At 38.7% G+C, this 22,637-nt stretch overlaps 1 protein-coding gene across 1 annotated transcript in view; it reads right to left on the bottom strand.

Annotated features, from left to right (window-relative positions):
• Positions 1-3,929: 3,929 nt before the first annotated feature.
• Positions 3,930-22,637, bottom strand: part of LOC120225443 (thrombospondin type-1 domain-containing protein 7B-like) — a gene marked incomplete at its 3' end in the record, with an annotated part of 160,853 nt that continues 142,145 nt past the window's right edge. Inside the window, exon 2 of the mRNA XM_039223642.1 lies at positions 3,930-4,740. Within this exon, the coding sequence (XP_039079573.1) occupies positions 3,930-4,740 (811 nt within the window). The remainder of the gene's footprint in view (positions 4,741-22,637) is intronic.

Here is a 22,637-nt window from a genome sequence, read left to right as displayed (position 1 = left end):
CAAGATGTTATTTCTTGGGGCACTTGGGGTGGCTCATGTTCAGCTTCCGATGCTTGGTTTCAGCTCATTGTTCGTGGGTTCAAGCCCCATATCAATCTCCATGCTGACAGTATGGAACCTGCCTGCTAGGGATTCTGTCTCCCTCTCTCTCTGCCCTTCTCCTGCTTGCTATCTCTCTCTCTCAAAAATAAATAAATAAACATTTTAAAAAATGTTATTTCTTCCCAAATTGATCCATACACTACAAGCAATCCTAATCAAAATCTTGGCAAATTATGTTGTAGATATTGGAAAAAAAAAAACTGGTTCTATAGTTTACATGGAAAAACAAAAGATCCAGAATAGATAATACAATAAAAAAAAGAGAAAAGAACAAATTCAGAGGACTGACACTACCCAACTTCTAGACTTATTATAAATCTTCAGTATTTAAGACATTGTTTTATTGGCAAAGAATAAATAGATCAATGGACTAAAGACAAACATCCCAGATACAGAGCCACATAAACATAGTCAACTAATCTTTGGCAAAGGAGCAAAGGCAATTCATTAGAAAAAGGAGAGTCTTTTTAACAAAAGGTACTAGAACAGTTGGGCATCCACATGCAAAAAAAAAGAATACAGACACCAACATTATTCCTTTCACAAAAGTTAACTCAGACTGAATCATCGACTTTAATGTAAAATGTAAAACTATAAAACCGCTAGATAATAATATATAAAATATATTATTTTATATTTTAAATATAAATATAAATAAATATATATAAATAAATATAAATTTAAATAAAAAGAAAATCTAGTTGATCTTATGTTTAGAGAATTTGTTGTTTTAGATGCAACGCCAAAGAATGATCCATGAAAGAGATATTGATAAGTTGGACGTCACTAAGATTAAAAACAAAACAAGACAAGACAAAAACCTCTCTGTGAAAGACACTGTTGAGAGAATGAAAAGGTGGTCATCAACTGGAAGGAAATATTTTCAAAACACGTATCTGATAAAGGACTGGTATCCAAAACACAAAGAATTTGTAAAGCTCAATCATAAGAAAACAACTCAAAAAGTAGACAAAAGATCTGAAGGGACACCTCATCAAGGAAGATCTACAGATGGCATCTTAGCGTATGAAAAGATGCTGAACATCACATGTGATTAAGGAATTGCAAATTAAAATAAGATACCACAACACACCTATTAAAAAATGGTGAAAATCCAAACTACTGACAATAGCAAATGCTGGCCAGAATGTGAAGCAATCCCAATGCTCATTTATTGCTGGTGGCAATACAAAATGATACAGCCACTTTGGAAGACAGTCTGGAAGTTTCTTACAAAACGAAACAAACTCTCATAATATGTATGAATGCGCCCACTGATATTTCTCCAAATGAGTTGAAAATGTATGTTCACATAAAAATCTACAAATGAATGTTTATAGAAGCTTTATTTATAACTGCCAAAACTTGGAAGCAGCCAAAGTGTCCTTCAACAGGTGAATGGATAACAATCTGTGATATATCCATACAATAGGACACTGTTGGAGGAGGAAACCAAGAAGATGTGTCTGCCAGTTGACCGTTAGTCTAGACTTGGGCATTTGGAGGCTTATCACCCCCTTGTTTCGCTTTGGAATGCATGCTCTGTACACAGTGGGAGCTGCTCTAAGTGGCCTTAAAGGAGTAAGGTGTTTTGAGACCATCTAGATGGTATATGTGAAGGAAACCAATTAAGGCCCTCTATGTAAACTTTTAAGATTTGGTAGGTGGGTACAGAGATCTACTTGTCTTACAGGCACCCACGACAAGCCTCATAAGTAAGTTCTCTTGCTTACTAAACTGCCACCTACCAGTCGAAGTGGCTTGCCTCTTTCTTTGGTCTCTCTTTGCCCTGTGTGTACAGGGATAGTTTGTAAACCAACAAATATTCTTCAATGATGAAAAGAACTGAGCTATCAAGCCATGAACATACTTGGAGGAATCTTAAATACGTATTGCTAAGCAAAAGAAGCCAATAAGAAAAAGCTATAAACTGTATCATTCCAACTATATAACACTTGGGAAAAGATAAAATTATGCAATCAGTAAAAAGATCCCTGAATGACAGGGAACTGGGGAGAGGACAAGTGGGATCGATATGTGAAGCACAGAATTTTAGGGCACTGAAACTGTCCTATACGATACAGTAATGATGGACACATATCCTTATACATTTTTCCAAACCCACAGAATGTACAACATAGTGAATCCTAATATAAATGATGGACTATAAAATATATTGATATTCGTTCATAAACTGTAACAAATGCATTACACTGATGCAAGATGTGTGTATGAAACGGTATGTGTGGAGGGGAGTGATGAGAAGCTATATGGAAACTGTATTTTCCACGTATTTTTTCTGTAAATCCAAAACTGCTCTAAACAATAAAGTCCCTTAATTAGGAAAAAAAAAAAAAAAAGGAAAAAAAAACCCAACAATATGGCAAACACTAGCAAACTAAAACTGAAAATATTCTCTGGAATATTAAGAAAACAATGTCTTTACAGAATCCCACATACACATTCAAACAATAATCACCCAAATCATCTGCTTAATCTTTTGGGCTTCACAGAGGCAGGCAATAAAAGACAGAAAATCACTCTTCAATGGATTTGCCAACTGCATATGGCATAAATCAGAACGAAGCATCAAAGATGAAATATGCTCATTTGTGAAGTCAAATGAAAAACAAAAAACAATCATCACATTACTTTGTTCTTGAATAGCAGAGGTAGTGTTTTGAGCTTCTCCCAGCCAGCTGTGGATTCTAAGAGAACAGTAACTGATGATAATGATTAATTCTAGAGATGAGTGATTCACTGTTTTGTAATATAAGTCCTACTGAAAGTCATTTAAGTTTAGAAAAACTTGGTAACATACCAGTGCCTCCGTTTAAGACATTCAGAGGAAAATTAAACAAATGCTACTTTGAGCATATTTCTATATACTTAGGTCATCATTTTCTTGTACTACAATTTAAAGTAAAACAATTACAAATATTTTCTAAGCCTTAATAGCCTTAACTTTCTTTTTAAAAGTTTTAGTTCATCCCCTCTATGGGGTTGTAATTCTAATTATTGCTGTGCAAGGCACTATTTTTTTTTCAAATCGGTGCCATAAGAAAGCATTCTTAGATTAACTTACTGCTATTATTACTATCATAAAAATATCTACAACTAAAATGTTAGACAGCCTTCTTAATCATGAAAACAAAAGTAAATAAAAACAAGTTTCAAAAACATGAATATAGGGTGCCTTGGTGGCATAGTCAGTTGAGCACCCAACTTGGGCTCAGGTAATGATCTCACAGTACATGAGTACAAGCCCCGCATCGGGCTCTGTGCTGACATCTCAGAGCCTGGAGCCTGCTTTAGATTCTGTGTCTCCCTCTCTCTCTATTTCTGCCTCTACCCCACTCATGCTCACTCACTCTCTCTCTCTCTCTCTCTCTCACACACACACAAAAGTAAATAAGCATTTTAAGAAATTAAAAACATGAACATTATGAAACATGGTAATTTTTGAATAATTTATATACCAAGTATGAGAGTCAATTTGAATTTTTATGATTATAAAGAAAGGTCTAGTCTTTTATTACTGCAGTGAAAATTTTTTTAAACTTGTTTATACTTGGATAAAATGTGGAAATGTTTGCTTTATTGTATATAGCTATACTAGTAATTATGCAAGAATTCAGAGCCCTGCCTGGTCTATACTCTGAAGTATTCATAATTGAAACTGAAAACTTCTTAAATTGAACTTCTAAAAACCCAATCCCCAACCTGGTTATAATTATCCCTTTGTAGGAAATCATAAAGAAATCTTACAAAATTACACTGTAAAATACCTAAGTGAAGCAAAGATATAAACACTGAAGGCCTCCTACCTTAACATAGCATTTTTTCCGTCACTTCTGGTACACCACACCTGCCGGGTTTGATAACCTATCTCTAAGTCCCAGGTCTTGGAAAAGTGATGTGGCTTGTAACTCTGATTTCTAACGGTGACTCGCTCCTTTGAATCGGAGCTAACATCCAGAACAGTTCTTCCGCTGAGGTTAATTTCTTTAAGATGAGGCAGTCTACATTTACTCCATGGTCCAACTTTAAGGCTAAAAGTATATTCTTCTTCTCCAAGAGGACAGGAAACAGGAGCGTCACAGGCTCTCGACTCGGTCAGATTGGGACACTGAGAGCCGCCGTAGAGAGGGGGAGCGACGGCTGCCCGGGTTCTGTGCTGCAATTGCTTCTCACATCCCTTCCTACACTCGGACCACTGTGAGAACTCAGACACAACACAATCCCGGGGGCAGGGGACGAGGCAAGCTTGCTCTGTGGTGGGGCGGGGGGCAAAGTGTTCACATATTTCATCTCCAACCACGGTTCTGTTCAACTTCTGAATACAGCGCGCAGCCCGGTGCTGTAACCCATGCTGCGCTGTCACACACTCCGCGGGCCGAGGCGCGGCTCGGCCTAGGCTGGAAGGGGCGAGCACGCAGTGGTGCCAGTCAGAGACCTCCCACTGGAAGAGGTCACGGTGCCAGTCACAGACTCGGAAGCAGCTTCTTTCCTTTGGAGGCCTGCCGTTCTCATCGCAGTTAGAGAGGTGACTCGTCCACCCTTCCAAGTGGAAACACCACAGGGCACGACTCTGGACTCCTCCGGGTCCACAGTCTCCTACGCACCTTCCCCAGGCGCCTACGGGCACAAAGACAAGGATGTCAATTACTCAGGGATTCCACGCCACCCTCCACACAAAAATGGGTCAGTCTGCACACTTCCCAACACAACCAGTATGAAATTATGAACTTGAGTGGACGGTATAAGTCAGTGGTGAAGGGTGTGGACGCTGCATCACTTTGCCTTTGTTGAAATACCCTCTCCCTCTCTTACCAGCAATATAAACTTGGAAGAATTACTTCTATTTCTAAGCCTTAGTTTCCTTAACTACATAAGGGAGAGATTAAAAGCACTGACTTGGCAGAACTGTTCTGAGGATCAGTGACACAATGTGGTACCAAGGAGACAATACACACTTAATAAATGATTGGTATCATTATAATCGTTGTATTCCAAAGCCTAGATATCTAACTCAATATTAATACTTTCTAGGCAGACAATGTTTCAATCTAAAAGAAAAGCCCTAAACCCAGGATCTTAAAAAAAATGTAGGATTTTTCATGTTTTGAAGCCTTCAGCTCAATACTGCAGGTGGCTCAGAAGAGAAATACATTTTTAAAAGATAACTTGCCAAAGTATTCTAAATATATTTTCGCTCGCTAAATAGGTGTCCCCACTTTTGGTGTTTGCTTGCGGAGTGAATTGCATGAAAAAGAAAATATCTGATGGGGGAGGATGTAATAAAAGCAGTAACAGCACTACTGAACTGACTACGGGAAATCCTGACCCTACAATCCCTGAAATATACCCCCTTGGCTTTTTGATAGGTACTGATGCTGGGTAAAGCTTCCATTAGTTTATAACATGCCATTTCTTTTAATTACTGAATACGTTTTCATGGGAAAGAGTCCCAGGAAGAAATGAACAGACAAGAGTGTCCATTGTTTTGCATCTAATCTGAAGACATACTAGCCAGCCTTATCCAGGAGGCTGATGATATAACTTCACAAGGATAGCAAGTAATCACATTTTATGTCAATGGGAAAGAAAATACTTTCCCCTCTTTCACTTTACTTAAATATGTAATATAAACCCCAGAAAATTTTATCAGCTCAACAATGTAACCTTTGCCCCTACACTAGGCTGTGATAATAATAAAGGTAATTCACACCCTGAGAAATATTTTAATTTATATAGGTAAAGGAAATAAGGCGCAGTCTTTCTCTCTTTCTTCGAATCTGATCAAACACCCCAAATGCCATTTAACTACTTCATGGAATATGTTTTCATGTCCACCCATTATATTTCTAGGAAAGGTAATATGTACATAGTTACATGCATTTAGGAAGAGACATATGCATCCCCAGAGAAAAACAGGTACTTGCATGTGGGGCCCCATGCTGCAGTGAGGATCTCTCACTTTACCAAGACATTGATTTTGTGGTGCTAATGTGCAGTCTTCCCAGTTCTTCCCTACAGCCCTATCTGGTTATATAGACCTACTATGCCAATGACTTGTCAGTTCGTGAGTGAGATGAACATAGAAAATACTCTCATGTCCCTTCAGTGTCCCCATCCTGGAGCCTCCTCCTCCTGAAATGGACAGAGGAGTTTCATCAAAGTAAGTCAGCCTTTACTCACTGCAACACCCTTGAGTTTGCCCACACATTTCCTAGGCGTGGCATCCCAGCACTGACTGTTCACGACACAGTAAATGCACATAAAAGCTGGAACTCTCGGCACAGGTTGATTTCATCAACTGCCCTGAATTCTGATGATTTTATCCTAGATCACCCACAACTTTATACTATGCACAGTAAAATGTTCATTGCTACATGGAAGTCATTTGAAGGCTTCATGTGCCCAGATGCTCCAGAGCAATCTCAGTTCAAGTATGCCATCCCTTGGCCATCATGTCAGATTGTGCACACAAATTTACATTAGTGTTCCCCCCCACCCCCGCCCAATCACCATGGTTACTCAGTAAAGAAATACTTCCAGGGGTGCCTGGGTGGCTCAGACAGTTAAGCATCCAACACTTGACTTCGACTCGGGTCATGATCTCATTCACAGTTTTTGTCAGTGTAGAGCCTGCTTTGGATTCTCTCTCACTCCCTCTCTCTCTCTCCCTCTCTCTCTCCCTCTCTCAAAATAAATAAAGTTAAAAAAAGACATTCTTCCAAATAATATATCCTTGTAGCAAACTTTTAAAATCTAAAATCAGTCTTGACTAATATAAAACAACTATCAGATAAAATTGAAAGAAGCTCTTTTTCTAAGGACTAGGTTTGTACATAATGGCTCTCTGCTTATCTTTACTTGTTAATGTAGCAAATACACACAATTTTTCCCTTAGGACTTTTTGTGTGTAAGGAAAGTGAGACCATAAAAATCAAACCATTTCTAACCAATCTGATAAAGTTAATATTAAATTTAATTCACCTAGAACACTTTACAAAGTGATCTTTATTCTATTTTTAAAACATTTTACTAACATTTTCCTATTATTAAAATGTTTCTTTCTTGTTGTAAGTTTTTTACCTACTTTCAAAATTGTTAAGGTAGCTCTTTTTTGTTACTTGAAACCATTAATATTTTAAACCCTGAACATTACTATTCTTCCCTTAGCTTTCACATTCTCCCATCTACAAAGAAATGCACTAAACAGCAAAAACTTTCTTAGATCAATGGAAGACAAAATACACCTACGAGGAAATAATTATTACCATTTGTTAGAGGCTAGCAGTGCTGTGGTAGAGGCTACAATGATACCAGAGGACTGTTACATATTCAAGAATTTTATCAGCTGGTTGCTAAATCATTCATAGTTTGCAATCAACTATGATGTGAGTATTTACACCACAAATCAAGACATTTAAAAACAACAACAACAACAACAACAACAACACAGGAATGATTTGTCTTATACCACAAGCAATTTTTTCAGTGCCTTCCCTCCTTCTTTCCTGTTTCTTACAACAGTCCTCTCACACGGGGCTAGAATGCTCATTTTATCAGTTGGGGAAACTAAGCTCAGAGAATTTACAGAGTGCATCAAAGGTTATACACTTAGTAAATGGTAGACTAGAATGGGACTCCAGAACTGTGAGACTCCAAGCTTGGGCTACTGCCCTGCATTTGAAAAGAGGGTTGTTTTGTTTTGTTTTTGTGTGTGTGTGTTTGTTTTTCCCAGGGTGTGCATGGTATCTGTGATCCTAACATCACAAGGCAGATCTGTTTCTTAGCTTAGCTATGATCGCTCCCGTTTGGTAGTTAATATTCCTTTGGATATGCGTACAAGTAATCAGGGTGGTATGTGAGCAATAATTTCCCCTCCTGGGCCTGGAAATTTAGGATGGCAGTTCTTGCATGGTAAGACATGTGCATATTGATAAACATTAGTCAGTAGATTTAGGAAGGCACAGTCTAGGTAGAATAGTTTCTCCTCATGTTAAAAGCACACTTTGCAGGCAACTGAACAACAGATAAATAAGCAAATATAAAGTGAATTGCATATGCTTGGAATAAATGAAAAACAAATTGCAAACAAGTTATACAAGATAGAGACAAGACCTCTAAGCAATTGACCTATAACAATTTGCATTTCTCAGGCACAGAGACATAATGTGTTCCATGGTTTATTCAGTTGTGTTTGCCTATGAACTTTAAACACACACACTAGTGAAAACTACAGAGCCCTGAGGGATTTTGCCATTTCAGAAAACATGCACATTTAAGTCAAACGTGAACTACAGTTTGAGAAATCTTGGATCCTTGTCTAAGTTCAGAACTAGAACATATTAAAGTTTTGAGCAGTTGCCTGGAGAAAATGAATACCACCTTTAAATTTTCTATATATATATAAAATGTGATTATATTCATAATATATATCTGAGATAATGACCTAAAGAAACATATACCAAACCCTTGCTTTTAAACATCAATCATTTGGTATTCCTTTATTGAAAACAGGCCCCAAGTAATACAAATAAAACAAAATTTAGAACTAGTAAAAGATTAAAAGTCTAATTAAACATAATGCACCTTTAAACTAAAACTCGAGCTGTGTTACATTTCTCAGAAAACATTTTAATGGTATAATAGGAATAGTAATTCAGTACTTGTTTATCTGGACCAATATTATGCAAAAACATCATTCATCTGCAATTTACTACCTTTTCTGTGTGATAAACAGTCGTTCTGGAATAAACTGCTAAATCTTTTAAATCACAACAGTTTTAATTAGTACATTAACATTTTGATTTAGAAGGTAAAATCTTTGGACTCGAAAGGGTAGCACTGATACTGATGAATTCTTGGGTCACATTTACATTTAAGAATCTGTGATGCCTTTTTTTTTTCCTGCCTGTGTTTTTTTTGCAGAAAGTGCAAATATGCGAATGCTCTAATATAATACTCCTCTGGAAGCAGAAAAGTGCTGGCATATTTTATTCTCTTAATTAAGTTACCCGTAACTGGATTAGGTTTAGATGAATGTATCTCCCAATCTAAATCATCATATTTAGGACAACCTGCTGGATGCCTGAATTTTAGGTGCAGCATTCAATAAGATACCTACAATAAAGGAAAAAGGTAACTCAAGAGGTCAGAGAGAATGAACACATTCTATGCTTTTTGCACAGCATATGCCACTGTTTGATGTAGCAATCCTGAATTAGTACCACTCATGCAATAGGAGGAGATGTTGTTTTACTATTCATTTTTTTTCCAACCACTGCTTTTATTATCCTGAGATTGCTTTATTTTTAACGTGGGCAATGGGGTTGAGGAATGACATGAATGTCAATGTAAATCTTTAATACCTAACCCAAATTACCTGTGGATAATTACTATACCAAAGCACTCATAAACCTCAACATTACCAAATGTGATATAAAACACTGACTTACTTATAAGCTGTCTCACCTCTAAGAAATAGCTTAAAATTTATGCAGTAGCTTTCACTTCTCAAAAGGCTTTCACATCAACCATGGAGTAATTAAAATAATGCTTCTATTGCATAGGGAACAAATATCTAAGAAATCTCACCTTCTAAAATACATCAAAGAACCCAAGGAATGAGAAAAGAGTGGCATCTGAGCATTCGTTCACTAATATAATGGTTACTCATTACCTGCTACTTAACAAATAATATATTAGACTCTCGAAATATAAAAATAAACGAAACATTAAGTATCTCTTACAAAATTTGTACCCTAAATGTAATGCCAATTTGCTCCTAAAGAGGACATTGTGTCTCTCCTTCAGCTCTATCTACACTTACTCCGTACACAGTTTAGCAATCTTAATGCTTTGATTTCCCAAGCTCATTAGATCTAAAGCAGCAAACCAGAAATTGAGAGGGACCATTGGAGGCAAGAGGCACTGATGGAAGCCAGAAGGGATGGCCATTCTCAAGTCTACATTTCAGAATCTATCATGTTTTTTTTTCTGTTTTGTATTTAATGTTTATTTATTTTTTGAGAGACAGACAGAGACAGAAGGTGAGCTGGGGAGGGGCAGAGACAGAGGGAGACACCAAATCTGAAGCAGGCTCCAGGCTCTGAGCTGTGAAGCACAGAGCCCGAGGTGAGACTCAAACTCATGAACCATGAGATCATGACCTTAGCTGAAGTCAGATGCTTAATCGACTGAGCCACCCTGGTGCCTCCTAAATCTATCATGTTAATTAATAACTTCCACTAGCAGAGGATTCTTAAAGCCATACAGCACTACCTAAACTAACAGCAAACTTGTTCATTATATATATATCCATTACTGAGTTATACATCAGATATCAATAGAAACACAATATAGAAAATGTAAAAACATGGACAAAATTTTAAATGAGAAAAAATTTAAACCATAATGCATTTTATTTAAAAAATTCCATTACATTTTTCACAGTAACCAAAAAAAAATTATTAATACTAAAGCTATTTTCAAAACACACTTGTGGTCTAAAGGATACATGTGCAAAAGTATTCCAATATTTCTCATTAGAAATTTTAACAGCAACGGTGCAGAGCTGTACCTTCATTTTCATAGGAATAAAGATTTACTTTTGGAGACAGTTTATGATTCCATGAAGGCCACCACAGAGCATGTGGACTGAATTTTTATACTTCCAGAAAGCATAAGCACTGTTGCTAACATTCCAGGCTCTTTCTGTATGATTGTGTCTTTGTTTGACACCTAACAGCACGCTTTAAGTCCATTTCATCTTTGTGGACAGATGCCTCTGACTGAAAAGCAAAGTGCCTCCATTACTTATCATTTATGATTACAAATTATTAGTTGCCAGTGGCTAGAACATCCATTAAAAGTAGCTTGACAGCAAGGAAGATTAGAAATATATCTGAATGACTCATCAGCTAATGCAAACCCAGAGAGACAGAAAACCACCTTTTAAAAATTGTTTATCAATATTTCTGGTCTGAATTCTACTTTCTAAAAATTCTGAAGCTAAAAAGAAATCTCAAGCCTCATATTCTTCACAATATTCTGACACAAAGTGGGTCTTTTCAGATCACTAAAATCTACAGCTTGCTAACTGCTTCAAATGTGGGAACGGAAAGGTAATGTGACAGCCCACAGTTTTTGGAGGAGCAAACCAAGCCCAGACAAATTCAATGAGTTGCCCAAGATCATGAAGTCATTTGGCGCAGAAATGGGATGGAAAATTCCATTCCAGACACCCAGTCCAGTGGTCTTTACACTATGTTATGCTGGTTTCCACTGTAACACCCTAAGACTGCAAGGGAGGAATAAGAACTCTGTAAATGGTTGTAATCCAAGATGGGGCGCAGGGTGAAAGGAGGAAAAACATAAAAAGGAAGTGAAAATGACATAAAAACACATACAACACAAGTGACAAAGTGCCTGTTAACGCTGAGACTTTTCAGTCTCCTGCACCAGCACCTGTAGCCCTTCCCAGGGACCCTTCACAATTTATTATGTGAAATGGAATCCTTCCTGCCTTTGTATGCTTGAGAACATGGACTCAGCTACTGTTCAAGAACTTAAAGAACCAGCAAATTTCAGGGGGTTAGCGCACAAAGCCTCGAGCACCAGTAAGACATTGTGTGTCTCTAGAATAACGATAGCAAATAATAGTAACATTTTTTTGAACACCTACCATCTTCCTAATACCATCTGTACATTGTTGATATTGTTCTTCTTTGCTAGACGAGACCATCAAAGCATGATGTAAAAGAACATGCTCAAAGCAAGCAGCTCAGAAGCCCTGATGCTGGACTCTCCAGTTCTATCTACCTTGTGCCTTTTCCACAACAACTGCAGTTTAACTACTTTCAGGAGCCATATCTCTTGAGCAAATGAAGCCTTGCAATGCCCGCTAGATAAACTATATTTAGAAGAGCGTCTGTTCTGAGTGCAGCTGGTGTGAGGGGCTCAGGGCACAGCCACTCCTTTCCTGCCTAAAGCCCTTCATCCTTGCCTTGGTCTCAGCTCAATGGCCTGGCTCGGGTGATAGCCTCGAACTCCTGGGGCTCTGCTACCTGTCAACAGATATTTATGGGGTGTTCTCATCCCATAAATATGGCTCCACTCAACTTTGACTTTACTTACAATTAATGCTTCCGCTAAGCCCTCTAGATTCCCTGGAGAAGCAGAAGAAAAGCATTTACTCAGCTGTTTTGTATCAGTTAAGTGAAAAAGACAATGAAGAGTAAGCCAGAAATGGAGTGAAGCTGAGTCCCACACAGTGTTTTTCTGAAGGACTTTTTCCCTTAGCTTATGGGCCACTCTAGCGGTGACTATACTTTAGGAGGGCCAGAAATTTGTTTGCTTTATACTTCACAGAAGCAAACTGGAACAGGTGTTTGGGAGGCTGAAATTCTTAAGCTGTACTTCTCCTTCAGGAAAAAAAAAAACAAAACATAAAGTGCTATTTGCACAGTGAATAATCAATACATGTTGGGATTGATAAAGGAGGCCTCTTTTACAGTTGGTTGTCTTAGAGGTTCACTGGAAAAGCAACAATGCTGAGACTATGTACACATAGGCTTTAAAAATACATGAAGCAAAAGGTTAGAGTGGCATCCATTTTATTTATCATTAAGCAACTCAAGGATTAATTTCGCCTAGGCCAAAAATTGCACGGGAGCATACTTGAGATAATATATTTTCTTCTTAATTTCAATTCCCTAATGGTTACATGGAGTATATCTGCTTCCCAGTACATCTTTTCTCTAGTAGCAGATAGTCGTGATGAACAAGTGAGAGAGAATGAAACATAAGCTACATTTTGGTGGATAAAACATCTAGTTCCCCCAATTTTTTTTGTCCCAAAGGAATAAACATTTCAGTTTTGAAACAGCAATTTTAAGACTATTGAGACTCTTGTCATCTGAAAAATAACTTCCAAGTTACTGATTTGAAAAAAATATCTGAGAAACAGTGGTACCACGGCATAATCACAATATTATCTTCTATCTAGAAACACTAGATATACTGGTGTGTCCTATATAGTCTAATGAGCATCCTAAGGATTCTTTTCACAAAGATCAAATCCAATGACTCACCCATAACTTTTACTTCCTAAACATCAGTCCAATCTGTCCATGTTTCTTCATCCCCACTGTCACCACCCTCATTCAAACCACCATCTTTTCTTGTATGAACGAGAGAAGTAGCCTCTTGTCTGGCCTTCTAGCATGTACTGCCCCACCGCACTGCACCCCTGACATCAATTATTTCTCCATATCACAGACACATATTTTTTAATCATTCAAATTTGTACCACACTGGGTGCAGCTTGTCATCCAAATGACATCTCCATGCTTAAAGCTCATCAGTAGCTTTCCAATCCTCTCAAAAAGCAATTCTTTTTTAACATGATATATAAGTGCCTACCTGATCTGGCCCCACCCCACATCTTTAGGATCCTGATAACCTGGCCACCCATGTTTGCTCACCGCTCTGCCATCATGGTGGCCATGTTTCAGTTCTTCCAATGCACCAAGACCCTCCCATACCTGGCTAGCCACATGTACAATTCCTGAAGCCAAGTCACATGCTCCACCCACAGGAGCCAACTTAATTCCTTCTCACTCTTCATATCTTAAGTTACTTTCTTAGTGAACACTTGCCCGAGCTCTGGCACTACCTTACTCTTCCACAAAGCACCCGCCACACTTACAATTACAAATCTGACTGTGTAATTTATTCCTTATCTCTCCCACTGGATTCTAACTCCACAATGACATAAAAATGTAGGTCCCGCTCACCACTCTATTCCCAGCACTAACCTAGTGCTTGGCATATGGTTAGCCTCCTACCCATGACTAAAGCTGGAGCAAACAGCACTGTCGGAAGCAGAATTATATCTAAATATAAGTAGGAGGAATGTTACCACCAGAAATGCATCACACAAATGAATTGATGGTTTTTCCTAAATGAGAGGGTGGGGGGGGGTGGAGTCTGTTCTGTGTTTCCTTAGCATATGTTTAAGGGAAGCAGTCTCCAACATGATATGCCCAATAGAATTCTTAAATACTTGTCTATCCCAACCCTGTTTATAACACCTATTATTCTTTGTTGCAATTCTGCAACTCTCTGGGCCCCTTCTTTCCAGATTCCACAAAGCCCCTGCGTTGAGGAATGGGGTACCCAGTCTTCTCATGGTTAGCATTCTAATTTTAACATGAATAAATAAATACACAAGTCTACAGAAATACCATTGACCTTGGACATAGGTCTAATCCAAATATTCTAATTGATCCAGCAAGTTGACTGAACAAGAAAAATGCTATTATCTTTTTTTTTTCCTCAGAGGATTCAAATCTTTTTTTCTCAGAGAATTAAGTATCAGATCCTATCATTCCTTCCCACCCCTCACAGAACTAAAAAGTGGCCAGGGATGAGATTATCACAGTGGTTACTGCCCCAGTATAATAACAGCAGCAGTACTACAGACACTGTGGGCAGACAGTGTGCTCAACACTTTATAACAATCATGTCACTCAGTCCTCAAAGCAGCCTTGCAAAGTAGACTAATTTTCAGAACTCCCAGATGCCTTATATTTCCAATTTCAGGAAAATTGGCAGAAGAAACAAAAAGAGAGTGAATGTGGTCTATTTAGAGTTTGTTGACATGATTACATTCTCAGACACCCAGGGAAAGTCCTAAGAAGGGAAGGGTCTGTAAGTGCACTTACAGACTGTTAACTTGGACCACTCCTCTGCCTGAGGAGAGGAAGCACCAGAAGCAGAAGGAAAGCCTAGAAACCTGCCAGGATGCAGGTCCCTGGCTAAACCCTGAAGGATTCGGTGTAAAATGTCTTTGCACTCAAACCCTAGTGCAGCTTTGAGTTGGATTGTTACTCTGAAGGGTGGAGTTTGGGTCAGAGACCAAGTCTTTGTGTGGGATTGGGGGATGGGAGAAACATGTTTAAGAAGTATATTTCATTTACTGAAACAGATTTTAATTAGAAGGTGATGGAAAAACACTTTTTTAAAGACACTTTTGAGAGTGAATACAGCCCAACAAGATTCTGCTTCTTGTGTTGTCAGAAGTCTTTTCCATTAAGGTTATATTAGATGTTTCTGAGGGAGGGATGCCCTTCCCTGGCAAATAACTCCTAGCTTGAAAATGAAAACTTCCTCCTTGCCCCTTTCTCCTGTCTGGAGTAAGACTGATAAGAACAGAGATGTTAGTGTTAGTAACAGAGACAGAGAGATCATGTAGCTTGCTTCCCCAGAAAGGAAATGGCAGCCTGGGCTATCCAGGGAGAGAAGGCTAAGGTGAGGGAGCACCTCTCACAGATCCCGGGCTCAGCAGAGTGGGAAAGCAACAAAATGGACAAAACACAGCACAGAATTCTAAAGATGTCAGCCAGCCTATCAGGAATAAGGGCCTTCTAAGTGGGGACCAGTATAAACGGATGGCTAAGAAATTGGGGTCCTAAGGAAAAAAACAGGGGCCTATGGGGTTACAAAGAGCTCAAAATACATAACCAAACTTAGCTGACGAAATTATTTCTTGCACACCTAAAGTTTTAGCTAAGTACCCACTACAATAGTGAACACCACATGTAATAATTGTAGGGAATCAGAGAAGCAATAATAAACACATACCCCATCAGCCCAAGGGCTGACAGTACCATAGGATATTCAAGACCTTGACTCAATAGCACACTGAGAAAATCTATCCTCATTACCCTTTTGTAGCTGCGTGAGCATAAGGCAGTGGCCTGAAGCCTGTGCCAACTCCTTTTAGCCTCCTCCTCCCCTGCATGACTGGAATTTCCCAGAGTACTTTGGGCAAATTCAATTTACAGTGAGAGTGAACTCTGGAAATGTCATCTGAGTTATGGGAGTAGTTTAGATTTACATCACAAAAATAATAATTATTGCAAAGTAGCATTTATTCTTAGATAGGCTTAATGCTAGTACACAGATGACTGAAAAAAAATGCCGAATTTTAACAACTTCTGGGGACAAGGAAGTAATGGGCTGCTTTCTGGCCTTTCTGTTAGTAACCACTTCATCTGATTCCTGCTGAAGTTCATATTATCATTCAAGAAATCCCCAAACTGTTTTCATTGGAACATCTGAATCCTTTGAGATCAGTACACAGAGAGGAGCGTTGCTATTAAAGTTGGAAATTTATGGAGTTAAATAAAATTTAAAGTTTTCTCTTTTTAGAGTCCTTGGCACTATCTAAATATACATTGTGAATCCCAAAGAATGTATCCCTAAGGTGCAACATTTCACAAACTTCCTTCCTTGTATCAGTTTTTTCCTGGAGGAAAAAGATATATATATTGTGCATGTGTGATGCTTTTTCCTTGTTAGATTATGTGGTGGACCTTATTTTTTAACCTTAATCATCTTAAATAACATGACATAAAATTACAATTTTAACTTTAGAATCCACAACATAAGTTGAAGTTAAAAATCCAATTTTCAATCCACAGCCTGGCACTTACATCCTTGCAAAATACAAAACACACAAAACCACAAAGGAAAGAACACACCAGAATAAATCTAAGATCTGCCACCTGTGCACAAAGAATGACTCAGATAGAAAACATACAGCAGAGATCCACCTGTCTGTTAGGTGTTGGCTGAGCAATTTCAAAGGCCTAAGACATAAGATCAAAGTGCATGGAAGAGGGACAAGACTCAATGGTGTAAAGGCATGAACAAATTCAAAGCAATCACTGAGTGTGCCACTAATTTACAGCCCAATAAAAAAATCCTGTATATGGTACTCATCTCTAATTTTTAGATTTTCTATGTCATTTCAAACATAGCTTGTGCTGTGCTAGATTTTACTTCAGGATACCACAAGATGTACTTTACTGGCCACACAGTGTATTATAGGATAATTATAGTGATGTAACTAGATTCTAAGTTTAGAACATAGTTTTACTGACTCTGTATTCTGTGGGAGAACATTACATGAACTTGATATTCTGTAACAACAATCAACAGTATACATTTACATAATTACATTTATATTGTATTATGCATTGCATTTAGTATATAATACACACAATACTAATTTTATATTGTGTAACATATATTTAAGCCAATTCTATTTCCTATGGATGATATACATTATATATTTCAACTATAGGTATTTATTATATAGTATATATAAATTTATTTGTAATATAACAGATTATATTACAATAATTATATAATATAACATATTAGATATAATATGTATGCATGAGTTTGTGTGTAAGGCTATAAACACATATACACATACATACACATATATGCATGTTGCTTGTTGATTCTGTTAACCTCTTATTATGTTTCATTAGTACAAATCCATACCCAGCACTAGAATGCATTGCCCCAATGATAGAAAATACTGCTTTTCTGCATACCCATTCCTGTCCCACCACCAATAAATTCGAGGAGTCTTATTCTGCTTCTGTTCCTTCTTATCAAAACAAATGGATAACTATCCCCCTTGGTTAAAAGACTGTGCTTCTTGAACATAAACATCAGGGTACTGATATCCAAATCTTTTTTTTTTTTTTAATGCTTTTTATTTATTTTTAGGAGAGAGAGAGAGAGACAGCGTGAGCAGGGGAGGGTCAGAGAGAGAGGGAGTCACAGGCTGAAACAGGCTCCAGGCTCTGAGCTGGCAGTCAGCACAGAGCCCGATGCGGGGCTCGAACCCACGAACTGCGAGATCATGACCTAAGCGAAAGTCGGACGCTTAACCGACTAAGCCACCCAGGCGCCCCTACTGATATCCAAATCTTAATGAACGTCAGTTCTTTCTCCACACAGAGACCACACAGAAACTGATGATGCACAGAAAGATTATTTCTGAATCATCCAAACAATTATTAATTTACAATCACTGCCAACCTACACTCTATTATATTTCTGTTCTCCCAAAATCAATACGTAATTCACGGTTTAGATGTGGAGATTTAATGTGGACCATAATATTCTACTCCCTGGGCTCTAACTTACTGTAACAAGCTATTAGTACTCTTTATCCCCCTTGTGATTTCAGAGAATTAGTCTGAGCACCTCATAATTCCTATCCTGATGAAACACATTATCAAAAGCCTATGCCACTTTGAAGTAATTGGAAGTCCACACTTCCTAATCTACATTAAGATTTACTTGAGGTGTTTTTTTTTCCCTCCATTTCAAGACAAATGTAGTCTCAGCATGAATCTCTCTTCTTTGCTTTTTTTCCAGCTGACCACATGAGCCATGGGATATGTCATACAACCAATCAACTGGGTCCAGAAGAGAATGCTACTCCTTTGCTTACTGAGTAGAAAGGAAAGATCTAAATTAGCTTTCATACTCAGCTGGGCAGGGATGGGGTAGGGAGTTTGGTGACCCCACAGCTCTCCTGTCTGCCTTTCCATTAGAATACATTTATAGGAAGGGGCACCTGGGTGGCTCAGTCAATCAAGTGTCCCACTTCAGCTCAGGCCATGGTCTCATGGTTCATGAGTTTGAGCCCTGCATTGGGCTCTGTGCTGACAGCTCAGAGCCTGGAGCCTGCTTCAGATTCTGTGTCTCCCTTTCTCTCTGCCCCTCCCCTGCTTGTTCTCTCTCTCTCTCTCTCTCTCTCTCTCTTCCTCTCTCTCTTTCTCTCTCTCTCTCTCAAAAACAAATCAACTTTAAAACAATACATTTGTAAGCATTATCTAGCCTCTGTAATTCTCACTGAAGAGTTTCTTCTGGAGCTGAAACAGCACCATTCCTCTCTGACCTGCTTCCTTTCAACAACTGCAGTATGCAACGGGGCAAAGCATCACTCACGGTGCTGCCAGACCTTTAGTTCTACTCTGGGGGTGACTGCAGATGTGAGCAATATGTCAGTGTTCTGGAAGCCTTACCTGAGTAGACTAAGAAGGAGCAGTGGGCCATGACAGCTATCTCTAACAGGAAAATCAACATCCTCCCTGACCATCTGGGCATGGTAAATAGACAGAAACACACCACAGTGGGCAAGACTCTGCTCATAGTGTCTGACAAACTACTCTTAAATGCTTACGTTCACTTATTCTTCCAAACACTTAAAGCAAAGAGTCAATGACAGTAACTTCTTTAAAACAGGAGAAAGTAGGCTTGTAGAGAGTATTTTGGAGCTACACAGACTTGAGTGCAAATCTTCATCTTGCCATGGAGCACTCTGCAACATTCAGTAGCACTTTTTGCCTTCATTTTCAATCATTTCAATCTGTAGGCTGGTAGAGACAGAGATGATGTACGAAAAGCTCTTGACTCAGTACCTGGCATACAATGAGCACGGGATAAATAATAGGTCCAGGGGCACCTGGGTGGCTCAGTCAGATAAGTGTCAGACTGTCAGCTTGGGCTCAGGTCATGATCTCATGGTTTCATGAGTTCGAGCCTTGCATCAGGCTCTGCACTGACAGTGTGGAACCTGCTTGGGATCCTCTCTCTCTCTCTCTCTCTCTCTCTCTCTCTCCCCATCCAATGCTCACACTGTCTCTGTCTCTCTCAAAATAAATAAATAAATAAACTTTAAAAAATTAAATAGATAGATAGATAGATAGATAGATAAAGTAATAGGTCCATGTGGGAGATATTGTCTGTTACAAGGCTCTTGGTCTACACAAGCATCCATCTCAAATTTGGCATTTGGGGCCAGATAGTTCTTTGTTATGAAAGGCTATCATTGACTTCCACCCTTGATAGGGTGGTAGCACCCCTTCACCCCAGTTTCCAGGCATTGCAAACATGTGCCCTGGGGAGCAAAACTGCCACAAGTGAGAACCACTGGTCTACACTGTATCATTTAATCTGAACACAAATCCTGGGAGGTGGGTGACTTGTCCATTGTACAAACAAGCTACATTACACTCAGAATCCCAGCAGTAATAAGGGGGAAGTCCAGGACAGTGAGCCGAGAGCCTGAGCTCTTCCTGTGCTCCCCATCTTTTCGTTTGTTTATTTATTTTGAAAAAGAGAGAAAGAGAGTGAGCATGAGAAGGGGAGGGGCAGAGAGAAAGGGAAAGAGAGAATCTCAAGCAGGTTCCACACTGTCAGCACAGAGCCCAATACGGGGCTCAATCCCATGAACTATGATGAGATCATGATTTGAACTGAAATCAGGTGTCGGACACTCACCTGACTAAACCACCCAGGCACCCCTATGCTCCCCATATTTAAAATGGGATTTTTAAAGAATAATAATAGAAGTCCACTGATACCTACTCAGCACTCTGTGTTCCACCTTTGGCTTCCTAGAGCAATGTTTATATGACTTTATGATTTATATTTCCCCCTTTTTTATTAATCTTCAATACATGAACTTTCAGAGCCATCCTTCCCCATATATTTCAGTGCTACTTCATTAAGGTTCACTTTACCTTCCTCATCCTCTACTCTGGAAATAACCTGGACTTTGGAATCACAGTCAGGATTTGAACTGTGGCTCCTCCACTTTCTAGCTATGTGCCCACACGCACATAACCTCACCTTTATGTCCTACAGAAAAGCAAACCGGATTTTGTCGACCTCGCGGTTGTATTGACAGCCAGTGCTCCAGTGCAGCCTGCCACGCAGGGCAGAGCTAAAAGGTACAAAATTGCACTTGTAAAGTGAAACCGTGCCCTCCACTCTTTTGTGCAGGCCATCACTAGAGGTGGGATGATTCTTTCCCTGGCACTGAATGTACCCTGCCTGTTCACATACTCAAAAAGATTAATCTCTTCTCCCTCCACAGAAACACAAGTTTGAAATAACCCAACTTCCTCAACAAACTGAATACCCCAGCTGCCCCAGCTAGTCTAAGGCTAAGAAGTCGGTTGGGTCAAGGGCGCAGCAGTGATTGTTAGTGGCCAAAGGCAGTAAACGAGGCCCTTTCCCAAGAAAGCAGGCAGGGTCGACTGTCCATCAGAGGGCAGTAAAGATCTGCTGTCCAGCACAGACAAATGATTCCTTTTCATCTAGTAGGATTGAACATGACCATTTAGCTTTCAACCCCTTGCTGCAGTGATTTTGAATGAGGAGGTTTTAATAAGATGCTTAAAAATCTCAGAGAGAAAATGTCAAATATTTCAATCACTTTCTACTCTTAGAACTTCAAAAATCATGAAATGTTTGAGGACATTTTTAAGAAAACACAGCCCCTTAAATTCCAAACTGAGTGATAACGACTTGACCATTTTGAGCCCATATTGCAGAGTGAAATGAAACACTATGGGGTCAGGGTTCCATCTTATCTTAAACTTTTTACAAGGTTAAAAGAAATCCAACAATTCACCACAGTAAGAGACCAACAAAACATTTTTATTTTTATTAAGCATTAAATAAGACAAACATCTTAACATATGAATGAGAACATTTGGGATTATCCTCATAGTTGACATGACCAACACCAATTCGACTTTATACATCATTCCTGATTTAAAACATCCTTCTTAACATCCCTAAAGTTATTCTTAGTGTCCTCTGAATAACCTTTTCTATACTCTCTATAAGACATGCATCTAATATAAACTACACTGTTTATACCACCTTGTCACACAATTGGATACATGTGAGAAAAAGCAATCTTAAGATACAACTTGTTAGTGCAGAAAATATTTGAGTCAGATAAATCCATATTTATCTTCTTCAAAGATGTAGAGAGGAGGGAATAAAGCAAAGCTGTGATCCACCACCCACCCTACCCCCTACCAACTTGGGTTAAGACTTGATGGAAAATAAAAATAAAACCTTTTCTCAGACAAAGAAGTCTGAGAAATGAAAACAGCAGATTATATTCACATGGAAAAATAAACTGGATTCCTAAAGGCCTGCCTCTTCAGAACAAAAGAACAATATTACAATATGCTATGTACATGTATATTCAGTTCAGAAACATGAGCTCTGCCTTCATACAGCCTTTCATTAGTCCGGGTAAAATAATCTAGTTTTCATTTAAATTTAGATCATTTTGCTATATAAGTATAAAATACTCAAATTGAAATAGTACTCCCTGATATAAAATACCAAATCAGTATTAACTATAAATATTATGCTACTATTTATAGTACTTACATATATAAACAATTCAATTCAGCATTAAGTGACCAGTATGTAGAAAATGCATATATCAGAATTATAGCAGAAATATCAGAAATTGATATCTAAATTGAAACATGCTCTCAGACTGCTTAGAATCTCCTAGGAAAAGAAGACTTAGCTAAAATTATGTCAGTCTAAAGGATGATTAATAGTTACTTCAACCAATGTACAAAGCTTTTTGAAACACTGAGTCAGAAAAAGTATTCATTCATGGGGCGCCTGGGTGGCTTAGTTGGTTAAGCGTCCGACTTTCGCTTAGATCATGATCTCGCGGTTCGTGGGTTCGAGACCCGCGTCGGGCTCTGTGCTGACTGCCAGCTCAGAGCCTGGAACCTATTTCAGAGTCTGTGACTCCCTCTCTCTCTGACCCTCCCCTGCTCACGCTGTCTGTCTGTCTGTCTCTCTCTCTCTCTCTCTCT

The sequence above is a fragment of the Hyaena hyaena genome, unplaced genomic scaffold (assembly GCF_003009895.1).
Source record: "Hyaena hyaena isolate Hyena2069 unplaced genomic scaffold, ASM300989v1 scaffold_1407, whole genome shotgun sequence".
Classification (NCBI taxonomy): domain Eukaryota; kingdom Metazoa; phylum Chordata; class Mammalia; order Carnivora; family Hyaenidae; genus Hyaena; species Hyaena hyaena.
The sequence above is the reverse complement of the archived record's forward strand: the minus strand, read 5'-3'. Positions and strand labels throughout refer to the sequence as shown.